This window comes from Mastigoproctus giganteus, chromosome 9 (assembly GCF_048544385.1).
Source record: "Mastigoproctus giganteus isolate SK-2022 chromosome 9, ASM4854438v1, whole genome shotgun sequence".
Classification (NCBI taxonomy): Eukaryota; Metazoa; Arthropoda; class Arachnida; order Uropygi; family Thelyphonidae; genus Mastigoproctus; species Mastigoproctus giganteus.
The window spans coordinates 174934434-174948454 of record NC_143583.1 but is presented as its reverse complement, the minus strand read 5'-3'; the positions used below and the strand labels follow the sequence as shown (position 1 = coordinate 174948454).

At 35.7% G+C, this 14021-nt stretch overlaps 1 protein-coding gene across 1 annotated transcript in view; it reads left to right on the top strand.

The window, feature by feature from the left end:
* Uba2 (Ubiquitin-like activating enzyme 2) overlaps positions 1–14021 on the top strand; it is a 368774-nt gene that overhangs the window by 316832 nt on the left and 37921 nt on the right. The window contains exon 16 of the mRNA XM_090382009.1: positions 4459–4497. Coding sequence (XP_090238135.1) covers positions 4459–4497 — 39 coding nt within the window. The remainder of the gene's footprint in view (positions 1–4458; positions 4498–14021) is intronic.

The window sequence follows — 14021 nt, the reverse complement described above, 5'->3', positions numbered from 1 at the left end:
ATGCTTCCTGCTGATATTCTCAACATCTCTACCATTTGCCTTACTATTATACAGTGATTGTGTGTCATGATTATAAAAGCAGTGCTTACATTTGCTGTGGTGACCGCAGTGGCTGGAGCTCCGGGACCGCTAAATTTTGTGATTGAATCACATCCGTGTTTAAACATTCGAAACCACCTGCGAGTGGCGCCTCCGTAGCCAGGTGGGAAGAAGCAGCAGTGCATAACGCACGCTTCTTGATTAGACCGGGGTTCGATCCCGTCACCACCAAATACGGGGATGCGGAAAGATCAGGGAATGATCATTGCATATTCCCGGAGCAATATGGCCTTAGTTGCTAATGCTCCTAAAAACCAAATAACAAATAACAAACAAACCACCTGCGAGCAGTGCTATGTGGATGCGTAGATTCACCATAAGCCTCTTCTAACATTTCATATGCTTCAGCTGATGTTTTCTTGAGACAGAAACAAAATTTGAGAGCAGCAAACTGTTCCTTGTGTGCCATGTCCATCGATATACATAGGCAAAACTGAACAGGCATAAACTCGATTGACTGCCAAAATCACACTGTGTGCACGAGTCGATTGTGCAGTTGCTATGTGATGCAGATTAGTTTGGTCTTAAATTCCACAGCTCAGCTAGAAATAGCAATCAATACAGTTGTTGAAGAAAAAGTTATGATCATCCTTTATTGAACAGCCCTCATATAATTTCCTTCCCATCTAACTTGTTGTTGATTTCAGGGGATATACAATTTTGTTAATAGTGCTGACATTAATGGGAGGGGACTGTATTGTAAAGCATAATACACTGTCGATGACCTCTCCCTTCTAAAGCTGAAACTAACACCTTTTTCTACATATCTACTTAGATGCTTTCTGTCTGCTCCCTGTCTCTCCTCCCTTCACGTACTTGGGAGATGGAAGTGTGAAGATTGGTTAGATGTGATCACTTCCCTATGATAATCATTGTACTTGTGGGGAGAAGGATTTCAACTTTGGAATACCTTTCAACCTCTGGCAGAGTACAGCATCACTACCACCAATCTTTAGAAGCACATTGCTTGACAGTAGAGCCAAAAGGAACCATGAATCCATTTTACATCCTCTGTTGCCTAGGTACTGAGTACCTAGTGTCTTCTTTTATATGGAAAAGCATGTGACACAATTTGGGAGACTTAGTAATTTTAATTACCTCTATAGCCTTGGTCTTAGAGGTCACTTTCTGTATTCGTGTGAAATCTGGAAAAGAAGGGAAAATATATATCATTGATTGTTACCCTTCATTGATACTGGAATGTAATGGATGTGATATTTCAGATTGCTGCTGGACCAGGTCATTCATTCATTATGAAAGTCAAAATCTATGAATCATCTACTCTTTCTGTATAGCGAATTTTTCTTGAGGAGCAGTTTCTGGACTCCTGCATAAGGCAGTAGTCCTTGCTTTACCTAAGCCAGGGAAGGATCCCAAAGTTCCAAATATTGTCCATTGCTCTGAAGAGTTGTTTAATTCAAAATCCTACAGAAAATAGCTACTGTTCATCTTATATAGTATTTAGAAGCAAATGACCTCCTCTCTTGGATACATTGTAGCTTTCAAAAGAGTGGGATGACATTGGACAATCTAATGAGACTAAATGTATATCCAAGATGCTTTCTTAAAACATGAGTACCCAGTGTCTGTCTTCTTTGATCTGGAAAAAACATGTGGCAAAACTTGGAGATTTGCTATTTTAAATGGCCTGTAGTCTCGGTCTTAGAGGCCACTTCCCTGTATTCATTAAAAACTTTTTATTACTAATTTCAAGGTCATGCAGGATTTAACTCAGTTATTTTCCCAAGAGGAATGAGTTTCCCAAGGATAAATTTTAAGTGTTATGCTTCTTGGTATTGAAGTAAATTCCATCACAGAACTTCCTTCAACTGTATATAATGTCATCTACATTGATGACTTCAGCATATTTTGACCCATCATATGAAATGAGGGCCATTGAAAGGCAACAAGCCATCAACCACCTCAACTGCTAGACTTTGGTTATGTTCTCACTGCAAATAATTTTTGCAATTGGACAGACAACTTGAGTAGTCGAGACCCGACTACTCAAGTTGTCTGTCCAACTGTCTAATAAAGTTTTGAGACTTTGGGACCTCCACATATTATTTTACTCTGTCATAATTTTTGCAAATGAGAATGCATTTTTTTGCACGTGTAATCTTTATCCTGAACCTGAACTGAGGCTTGAACAAAATGCTTTACCAGATATGAGACCAAATTTTTAGCTCTTGTATTTGATGAAAAGTTGGTTTGTTAGCTTAGTGCACAAGAGATTTGAATATGCTTGTCATATAGGTGTTATTCTGCTTTTTTATGAAAATTTAAAAATAGCATTTAGTGTGACATTAGTCCCCTAAACTTTATACACTGCACTGCCATTACTATCTGGACACCTGCATTTCTACAGATAATACCACTCTGCATGGTTTTCGATGTTTGTAAACTAATAGCTTTCTTTAATTTTTTTTTACACTGATTTCAGAAATGTTATTAATTTTTTCTATCACGTACTCTTTTTTTTTTTTTTTTTTTTTTCAAAAATCGCTTAAGTTGATGTCTAGTTGTATTATTGAATGTATTAAGCTAGGAGTAAATGCTGGGAATTTGTAAACTAAATCTTCACATGTTTGCAAGATTGCCTTCAATCATTTATTTCTTGACCTTGAGGGCTCCATGCAGCAGTGTTAATCAGTATCAGCTGAGCTTATTTTTGAGGTTATCGTGTCAAACTTGTCTTGTAAAGTGGGTAAATTGTCTTCACACAAGTGTTTGAAACAATCCAAACTTATTTTGTTATATTTTTGGAAGTTATGTAGTTATCAGGCAAAGACAAAATATTACAGAATTTGTAAACAGTTTATATTGGTCTTATTTTGTAGTGAAAATCTGTGACCAAGATAACCAATAGGCTCCACATAATTTTGCCATACCTGTATAGAAGCATTGAGATTGTGGGAAAATGGTAAAAAGAAGGCTATGCCATTTGCAATTTCCATGATTTGGCAGGAGCCTACAAACCACTGTGGTGACTTACTTTTGCCTAGTGAATGTAGAGGGATACAATGCAAAGGGTAAGAAGGGCATTGTGTATCCTAATATTTCATCTTGCATAGTCTGTCTCCTTCATTCTGGCATTTGGCTGGCAGGAGGCTGTTAACAGTACCACCAAGTATGGTCTGATAATGGGTTCTGGCAAGGTTCGGGAAATTTTACCTAATTGTATGGTATATTTAGTCCATCATTTCTCAAACTTTTGTAATCACGGAACACTTTTCATCTCACAATATATTTACGGAACACTTACAAAACACAAGTTTAGATGGAGCCAAAGAACTGTTTGCTAATATTTTTTTACATACGACGCACTGTGTATCAGGAGCATCTTTATTTCCAACACATATAAAGCCAAAATTCAAATAACTGCATCATCCTTTTGTTTTGGTCTTTTATTAGTTGGTTACTGTCTTTTCACTTCAGATTTTTGGGGAACAAAAGGATACGATTGTTCATCCTCACTTTGAAGTGTGACAGTATTGTGTTCGTTTTCATCAACCACAGTTGCAATACTAGGAGTACTTGCTTCTCATTTTAATAATAATATTTCAAAATACTGATAATTATCAAAAAACATTTATACAAGGAAGTGAGTTTAGTTATGATGTCGGTTCGCTTCCCCCTCTCCTTTAACCCGTGTACTCGAGGCTAAATCACATTCAAATTGCATATTAGATCGATACATTGCCACTTTTTCATAGATGTCATTACCTCTACACATACTTCTCTATGCAAAAGCCTGCCAGAATAGTGTTCCACAGTTTGTTTGATTATTGGTCCATGTATATTAAAAACCGAAAAAAAAAATAATGTTAAAAATTATAATGATACAAAAGTGGTATACATTACAAATATGCAAAATTTATTTATTTTATTATTTTTTTTTTAATTATTAATTATGATTTTTCACAGAACACACTAGTGTTCAGCGGAACACAGGGAAACACTGATTTAGTCAATAGGCTGAATAAACTAATTTAAACTCACAATATTAGTTTATTTAGAGAGATTAATTTTGCAGAAAATCACAACTTTTTTCCTAACTATATGATTTAATTTATAAAATCAGAATTTGAAATACATGTTGCATTTTACATGCTGTTAACTATAAAATGTTTAAAAAATCTTGAATGAATATTGCTTTGGGAGGTATATAGAGTGGAGTGAAATCAATTACTTTTATATTTTTAGCTAATCAGTTAGTAATTAATTGTTAACAAGATATAATTAGTTATTTACTTTTTTGCATCTATTAATCCAAGAAAAAGAAAACACTGAATTAGTAAAATTTTGCTAGAGAAAAGGTCAACTGGAAATTTGATGCTTTTTTTCCCTCTCTTATAGGTACTATTCTGATCTCTAGTGAAGAAGGAGAGACTGCAGGTAAGGTTTTTGTTGCATTTGCTAGGGAGATTATTATATATGTGTGATCTTCATCTTTTACATGACTCAGTAAATTGTGTAAAAACATGTTACTCAGTAAATTATTTGGTTTTGTTACTTCAACTGTATTTTGTAATTTGTTAGGATAGAAATTCTCTCAAATTCATAAGTGTTTTAATACAGATGATTTACCAGCATAACAGGTAATAACAGATTGTATACTTTTTATGGCAGCATACATTACCCCAGGACAACTTGACCTTTATTGTAACATTTCTGGGGCGCCTCCGTAGCCAGGTGGGAAGGAGCAGCAGCAGTGCGTAGCACATGCTTCTTGATTAGACCGGGGTTTGAGCCCATCACCACCAAATACGGAGGATGCGGAAAGGTCAGGGAATGACCACCGCATATCCCAGAGCAATATGGCCCTAGTTGCTAATGCTCCTAAAAACCAAACATCAGTAACAAAGTAACATTTCTGGAGTTTCTAAAATCTCTTATTTAAAGGAACCTATTTGTTTAAAAAACAAGCATTATCTAAAGCCAACCAAGTGAACATTGTAATCAGCATCTGCAGTGAAACTTGATTAATTCAAATTTCAAGGAACCAAAGTTCAATCATGTTTAAACATGTTTGAAGTGGCCACACAATTTCATGTATGAAATTGCCTCTATTTGGCATGTCAGGCTAATGTACCACTTAAAAATTTTTTACCAAAGGCTAAAGACTGCATAAAGGAACAAAAATTAAAAGCCAGATTCCTTCATTTAGTGTTCATAAAATGTTGACACTACTGGCTTAAATTACTTTGCTTTTGCTGACAAATGAGTGGGGTGTAAAAATTTGCCACAAAACATGGCCATAGCATGTACAGAAGGATCTGCTCTAATGGCAGGAATGAAGTACACCCACACATTGGACAGCTCCAATTGAAATTAAACTTATTAAACTCTGGAAGTTTTTTAACGAAAGCCCAAAGGATACCTCACGTAATGGAACAAAAGTTAGAACTTAGATTTCCTCATATGCAATTGGTAAAGCTTTGACACATCACTTTGCCATTGTCAGCATAGACTGCCAAAAATTCTGTGAAAATCATCCATGACCTGCATAATAAAAATAAATATTGGCATAATAACTATGACAGTATGCTACCAGGGGTTACTAAGGGAAACATGGCTGTATCAGATGTGGTGGAAGAATTGGCTCCGAATGCAGATAAAATTCAATTCTATTCAGTAATTTACACATTTACTGAATGTAGCAATACCTTAGGTAAATAAAAAGGAATCAAATTAAAATATCAGCCTATAAAATTACCCAAAAAACATGATTGTCACTCAGCTGTAATTTTATAGACAGGTAGACATAAAAACACTGAACTTGAAGAATTTTTAGCTCTTGGAAATAGATAGTTTTTTTTTTGTAAAATTTAGCCTTTTAATTAACATATTAAATTGTTTTCGATTAATAGTTCTAATGTATTCATTAGCTTACTTTAAATTTAGCTAGAGATTTTGTAAGTTGCAACTTAATATTTGTAGAGCTCTTGTAGTGTAGTGTAGAGCATGATAGTGGAATTCCAGGGTTCTAGTTTTGGGAAATAAGTAGCTCAAAGGTTCTAATTAGTGAGTTGGCATATATATTTTTCATTTTAGCTAAGAAATTTTATTTCTTATAAGGCTATAACCAATTTTAAACTTAATTAAAGAACATAATGGAATAGTGTAATACATGCATCATAAACTTGATTGCATATATATTATTACATTTAGTTATCTGTTAATTTAGTTTAGTATTTTCGAATTAAATTGAATTTAAATAGAAATCATGCTTCAGACTAGGGCAGCAAAGCAGTGGAAGTGTTGTGGCTCGGGTGAGAACTGAAGGGGCAACTTTCCTACAAAAGTTCATCACTGAACAAGTAAATATATGGGCTGTGTTAGGGTAACTAAGAATATGAACAGGTGCATGTATACTTGTATGTACATGAATGTTACAAGCATAGTAAATAAATTTTATAAATATGAAGTACTGATTATGTCATCAAATGTTATTATAGAGATGTTTGTAGACCTATCTGGAATAGGATATGATACAGCCATGGGGGAGGGTCTTTGTGTGCATTCATTGCAAGGGGTGTGAGGAAATTAAGTATGAACTCAGATGGGCATTTATGAGAGCTAGAAAAGAGGGCATCCATCCTAAAAGGAATTAAAATGGGCTGGCCCATCAAGCTATCAGCTGCTCAAATGAATACCAGAGCTTATACTTGTGCACAAGGCAACATGTAGCAATCTCCAAGGCAGAATGCTCTGGTTCAAGGAGGTACTTATTGTCAGTGACTCTATTGTCAGGAAAATAGGAAATATATTGTGTAAAAATATAGGTGAATAAGACCAACATTTGTCTTCCATGGCAAAAGTACATCATGTTATAGACCAGATTTTATCTTTTAAGGGCACAAACCCATGCTTGAACTTGCAAAGGAGGGCCAAGAGGGAAGAAATTATTGGAAAGGGAGCATGGGTGTTATAGTTCAAGTGTTAGAGAAAAGGGGTGAAGGTGAAAGGGGTCAAGTGGATTATAGGAAAGAAGAGACAATTGGACTGGGGAGGAAGGGGTTATGCCCTTAGTTAAGAAACATATTGAGGAGGGAAATGCATAGGTTGTCTCCTTTTCTTTTATTATTTGTTTTTTTTTTTGTTTTTTTTTATTCTTTTTTTTTTTTTTTTTTATTCTTTTTTTTTATTTTTGATTAGTTATTTTATGAGTTCGGAAATCTTGCATTTTGTATAAGTTGTCTACCGTGTATTTTACTGCATCATGATCATCTGAAATAGATGGGAAAATCAAAGCAGGCAGATGGCCTTCAAGTAATTTAGCTTTCCTATTTTCTCTTTATTTGATGCTGTAAGCAGGTTTGACTGCATAAGCAAACAATTTTTGAAGACCAAAGAAAGGTATGGGATTTTTTTGCTGCCAGAAGGCGTATGCTTTTTATTACTACATCTCTCTCTCTCTCTCTCTCTCTCTCTCTCTCTCTCTCTCTCTCTCTCTCTCTCTCTCTCTCTCTGTGCATGATTTTCATGTTGTGTAAGCTGCTATACCCAGAAAAATTCACATGAATAAACTTCTTCTGCCACCTGAGATTGGCTAATTACTGTCCTTGCAAAGAACTTGAGATATCTGAGCCTAGACAACTCCTGTACAATTCCCAGCCCTTTCTTAAAATAAAATAAGGGAGATACTTCTAAGGCAAATGCAGCACCTTGGAAAGGGAGACACTAACCTTTTATAAGTCTAAACAACAACAGGCCAGCTTTAACACCTGACAATGGAAAAAGTAGATAATTTATGACTGACCTAACAATTTAAGTGGTGCTGAAGCAGAGAAAGAAAATTTTTTTGCCATGATTGATGAGAGAATATCAATGTAATTAAGTTAAGAAATACATAAAATCCAAGGGAGTGAAGCAAGTCGACATCGCTGGACAGTGCAGTGTCGAGACAGTTTGGTGTGACATAAGCATTGGGAGATCAAAATTGAGAGTAGGAGTGTGCTATAGGCCTAATGACTCTGATGAGTATAATAAGAAACTGTACAAGGAAATAGAGTTGACCAGTAAATCAGAGTGTCTTATAATGGGGGATTTTAATTTCCCAGATATTGACTGGAATTTGTAGGTTGGTCACTCACACACTAGCAAGGCTTTTGTGGATTTATTGGATGATTGTTTTCTACATCAGCATGTTTGGGAGGCAACTAGAGGGAGTAATACCCTTGATCTGATTATCAGTAGTGATTCTTCATGCATTAAGAATCTGCAGATAAAGGAACCACTAGGTGGCAGTGATCACAGTGTGCTGAAGTGGGATTTACTCAGAGGTAATTACCATCAAGGGTAAAGGGAAGGGTTTTTGCTTTCGTAAAGGCGACTATGATGGTCTGAGACATTATTTAAATTTTATACAGTGGGACCAACTGATGATGTTACCAACAGCAAATTCAAAATGGGAAGCATTCAAAGAACTTATCTTGGAAGCTACTAGGTTTTACATACCAGCTAAGAAATATTGTTCAAGGTTTAGGCCTAAATGGATGTCAGATGAACTAATTAGACATATGGCAGAGAAAAAAAATGCATGGGATACATATAAATTAATGGGTGATGGAAGCCTATGATAGATATAAGCTGGTCTGTAACCAAGTCACAAAGGAGATAGGCAGGCAATGGCAAATTATGAGAAATCATGGCAAAGGATGCAAAGAAAAACAGCAAAGAGTTCTTTACCTATGTAAACTCTAGAAGGAAAGGGATCAATCAGATTGGTCCACTGGATATTGATGGTTCAACAGTTGAGGATCCTGCTCAGGTGGCTAACAACCTAAATGAATATTTTGCATCTACATTCACACATGAGGAGTTATTCAGGAAGGGGAATGCCAGAGGTGAAGTAAACTCTGGCAGTGAGCTAGATGATTTTTTAATAACTGAGAAGAAAGTGAAGGAGAAATTGTTGAGGATAAACACAAAAAAGGCACCCGGGGTGGATGGGATCTATCCAGTTTTATTAAAGGAGACAGCGAAGAAAGTAAGCAAACCCTTAGCCATAATTATGAGAGCTTCTTTGGACTCCGGGGTAGGTACCCATAGACTGGAGATGTGCAAATGTGACCCCAATTCACAAAGGTGGATCAAAGGCTGAACAAGTAACTATAGCCTGTGAGGTTAACTTCTGTTCCAGGTAACTTAATGGAGGCACTGGTTAAAGAAGCACTGCAGGATCATCTAGACAAGACTTCAGTTATAGCTCGGACACAGCATGGTTTTGTTAAGGGAAAGTCTTGCCTGTCCAATTTGATTGGATACTATGATGTTGTCACAAAAGGACTGGATGCAGGGAATAACTTTGAAATTATATATTTGGATCTTAGAAAGGCTTTTGATACTGTTGCACATAGAAGACTGCTGCACAAATTGGAGCAGTGTGGCATTGGAGGCAAATTGCTGCTATGGATAAAGGAATGGTTGAGGGGGAGAAGACAGAGAGTGGTAATCAGTGGAGTCCCTCAGGGTTCAGTGTTGGGACCATTATTGTTTTCTGTATTTATAAATGATATTAATGATGGTATATCAAGCTTAATGTCCAAGTTTGCAGACGATACAAAGGTTGGCAGGGGTGTTAAGGACACTACTGACGCTTTGCTGCTGCAACGGGATCTGGAAAGGTTTAGCAGATGGGCTGAGTGGTGACAAATGTAAAGTACTACATATGGGAAACATCAACCGCAGAGCAACGTGTCAACTCTGTGGTACTACACTGGCAGTGGTAGAGAATGAAAAGGACCTGGGGGTAATTGTGCAGGCAGATATGAAGTTCTCTGAGCAGTGCAGACTGGCTGCAAGAGTAGCTCATGGTGCCTTGTCAATGATATACAGGAAATTTTCTAGCAGGGATAAGGAGGTGATTATTCCCATGTATAAGGCAATGGTCAGGCCACACCTTGAGTACTGTATACAGGTCTGGAGGCCTCATTTCAAGAAGCATGTAGAGCTGCCTGAACGAGTACAGAGAAGGGCAACAAGATTAGTGAATGGAACAAAGGGTTGCTCTTACGAAGAAAAGCTTAAGTTTTGCAAATTACAGTGTCTGGAGACTAGGCACCGGCGAGGTGATCTGATAGAGGTGTATAAAGCCTTGAATGGTTTGAGCATGCTCAGTGTCGATGGGATTCTTCCTCTTGCTCAGAATAATCACCTGAGAGGGCATAAATTCAAATTGAGGAAAGACAGATGTAGGATAGATGTGTGGAAATTTTGCCTTTTGCCAGTGGGTAGTTGGTTGGTGGAACAGACTTCCATCCCTTGTTGTGAAAGTTGATAGCCTAAATAAATTTAAGGCTCAGCTGGACAGGTATTTCGAACGAATGGAGGGATGAAATGGGAGTGGTTTTTTTTTTTTTTTTTTTTTTTCCGGCTGATGCTGCATAAGCTTGCTTTCTTGCATCATATGCCTCTACTAATGCTAATTACTATATATGCGATGACCTCTAGAATGAAGCATTACACCTCTAAAAACAAAAAAATGTAGTAGCACAAAATACAAGATGCATATTCTCTGGCCACCCAGCAGAGAAAGAATTCATCTGATTGTGCTACATATTTGACTTAAGGAAAAGTTGCTGAATACGACAGCTTTACTAAAATATCCATAGTGACAATTATCAGTTATACATTTGGAAACTAACACTATGATATGATTAAGCATATAACAGATTGACATTCTTATTCCTGTAATTATTTTACAATGTTGAGTATTTTGATTTTAACTAAAACATGAAAAACCATTTTTAATAAATAACATCTTATGTTTTACCTTTCTGCATTGTGGGTGTGCAAGAGAGAGCGAAAGTGAGCACTTTACTTTGGACACTTTCACAATTCTGTACGTTGATATTAGTCTTTTTTTTGTACAAATTCCTACCAGTGAGGAAGGGATCAAGGATAATCCCATAACATATAGTAACCATGTAAAGATTTTAAACTATCATGAAAATTTTGTATTATCAAGGAATGCATATTAGACCAAATATTGCCAGGTGATCATCAGGGAAATGCACTAGTGTGCATTCATATAAGTTGCCCGTGAGTCATACTCGCATGATAATATTATTGTGAAAATTATTAATTGTGAACAGCTTTGCCACAGTAGAAACAGAGTAGTGGTATATGGGTTTAGTCCTGTTCTTAAGAATGCCTCTTAACCATTGTCTTCATTTTAGTATATAGTAAATAAGAATTTATTTTTATCATCACTGGCCATTAAAAAACTGAAATGGCTTCTGGTTATTTTATATTTCTGCCAGTAATTTTCTGTATTCTTCCAAAGGATTTATTTATTTTGCATACCTTGTTCACGCCTTTCAAGATTTGGTTTCAACCTCTAAAGCTGCTTAAAGCTCACCCATTTCTTACTGAACTGTAATCTGTTCCTCAGTTAGTGTGATAGTAGTAGTGGCATGTGATGCAAGAAAGCAAGTGTATGAGCTTATGCAGCATCAGTCAAAAAAAAAAAAATAAAAATAAATATCACACCATTCACTCCAAATGCCTGTCCAGTTCCTCCTCAAATTTATTTAACCTGTCAACTTCCACAACGACAGATGGAAGTTTGTTCCAGCAATTAATCACCCACTGTCTAAAGGCAAATTTCTGCACATCTGTTCTACATCTGTCTTTTCTTAATTTGAATTTATGCCCCCTTAGGTTCGTAATCTGAACAAGTGGAAGGATCCCATCAGAATTCAGCGTGCTCAAACCATTCAAGGCCTTATGCACCTCAATTAGATCACCGTGCAGGTGCTTATTCTCCAGCCACTGCAATTTGCAGAACTTAAGCCTCTCTTGGCAAGAGGATCCCTTCATTCCCCTCACCAATCTTGTTGCCCTTCTTTGTACACACTCAAGCAAATCTACATCCCTCCTAAAATGAGGCCTCCAGACCTGTACGCAGTACTCAAGGTGCGGCCTGACCATTGCCTTATACAGAGGGACAATCACCTCCTTCTCCTTGCTAGCAAAATTCCTATATATCATTGACAAAACCCCATGACCTGCCCTGGCAGCCTGTCTGCATTGCTCAGAAAACTTCATATCTGACTGCACAATTACTCCCAGGTCTTTTTCATTTTATACCACCTTAAGTGTAGTACCAAACAGTTGGTATGTTTCTCTGGGGTTACTTCTGTAAGGTATAAATTCTGAAGATGTTGAAAATCTTAAAACTGACTAATTTATAATTATAAATATGGTTGTTTTATTTTTAAAACAGTTAATTAGTAAAATGAATAAAAGAAATAGGTGCAATTTTAATATCATCTGTTTCATATGCATTGAAAGTGAGCTGCATATTATTAATAAAAGTTTACATCATGTGTATAGTAAAGTATTTATGAAAGAGTATAGTAAATAAGTATTTATGTAAAAAGAGTTTCTCTGCTTTCTAGGAGAAAGCAGAGAAACTCTTACATGTGTCTTTAGGGCTTATCGCAGACCTGGGATAATGAACATTGACACGAGTGAAATTGAACCTGCTGCCACAAAAAAAAAGTATGGCTCATTGTTCCATTGTAACAATTTTACTACAATAAAACTGTTATAATGAAGTTTAAATTCCTTTGATCAGGGTGGCCATTGAGAGTATAAATAAAAACATTATACCTCTGCTAGAATATGCTGTGATCCACTATTTCATGCAAACTATCCTACGAATATAATTGCACAAATACACTAGCACAGTAAAGCCTCTAAAATGCTGATACTCCATAAAACCAAGGATACCACAGGAAATCTTGTGGTGTATGTCACTGTATACCGATATCTTTAAAATTTTAGCATGAATTGGATGAAAAGGTACAAAAAAAAGTGGTACTTTGGATTATCAAATTTTGTTAGGAACTTCAAATAAACAAATTAAATAAATGGATAATGTTTAAATTAAATTAAATTAAAAATTATCCATTTCCTAGATGGCTGCTTATATATGCAATATGACAGTCAAATAGTGGGATAAAGTGATGCTAATATGTTGAAACAAAATACATTTCCCAGAAGACTGTTTTTATGTGCAGTGCAAGAGACAAATAGGTGGATAAAGTTTGATGCTAATGGATGTATACGTGTTGCTATTAGATGGCTCTTAAAATTGTAAAAATGATAATGAATAATTCCTTTATTTATTCATCAGACTTATTGTTTAATATAGTAAGAAGTAATTAATTTTCTATTCATGGGAGTTGATAGAAGCTACAAGAATATTTTTGTATTTCATAGTATCACATGAATTTGAATGCCCATGAACAACTCTGTACTTGCACCTGACTGCTATTAGTTACTTTGCTCTTATGTCTGTTTGTTAACTAACTTACCTTACACAGTGGATTTTTTCCTAGACTAATGCTCATTTATAATTAGTATGGAAAGGTGACCATACTAAAGAAAAAAATTCTCATTTAATGTGGGCTTCTAGTAACAATATTTCAAGTGTTTCTTTATATAAGTTGTTTATAAAGAAAAGTATATTTAGATATTTATGTAATGGCTGTTGTAAGGACATCGAGAACATTGTACAATAAAGTTATTCATTGATGGTTTTGATAGTAAATGGATAATTTCTTTGTGCCTGCCTCTCTCTCTCTCTCTCTCTCCTCGTAGGAGTCAGTTTGATAGTCCACATAATAAAGTAAGCTGCTGAAGCCTTTCCTTGGGGATTTGATTTCTACAACCTTTACACCTACTACTTCATTAGTTGTTGATGGTATTATAGAATTAAGAACTGAACATAATTTTGAACTTTAAAAATTTGAGCTAGACATTTTTAGAAAATTTTCACAAAATGGTTTATATTTTTCATATTCCTAATTTATATACATCCTTTAGTTATTAAAAAGATGGAATTTTTTACAGATAAATTTTACCAATTTAATAGAATTATTTCTTTCCTCCCTTTTTTATATATA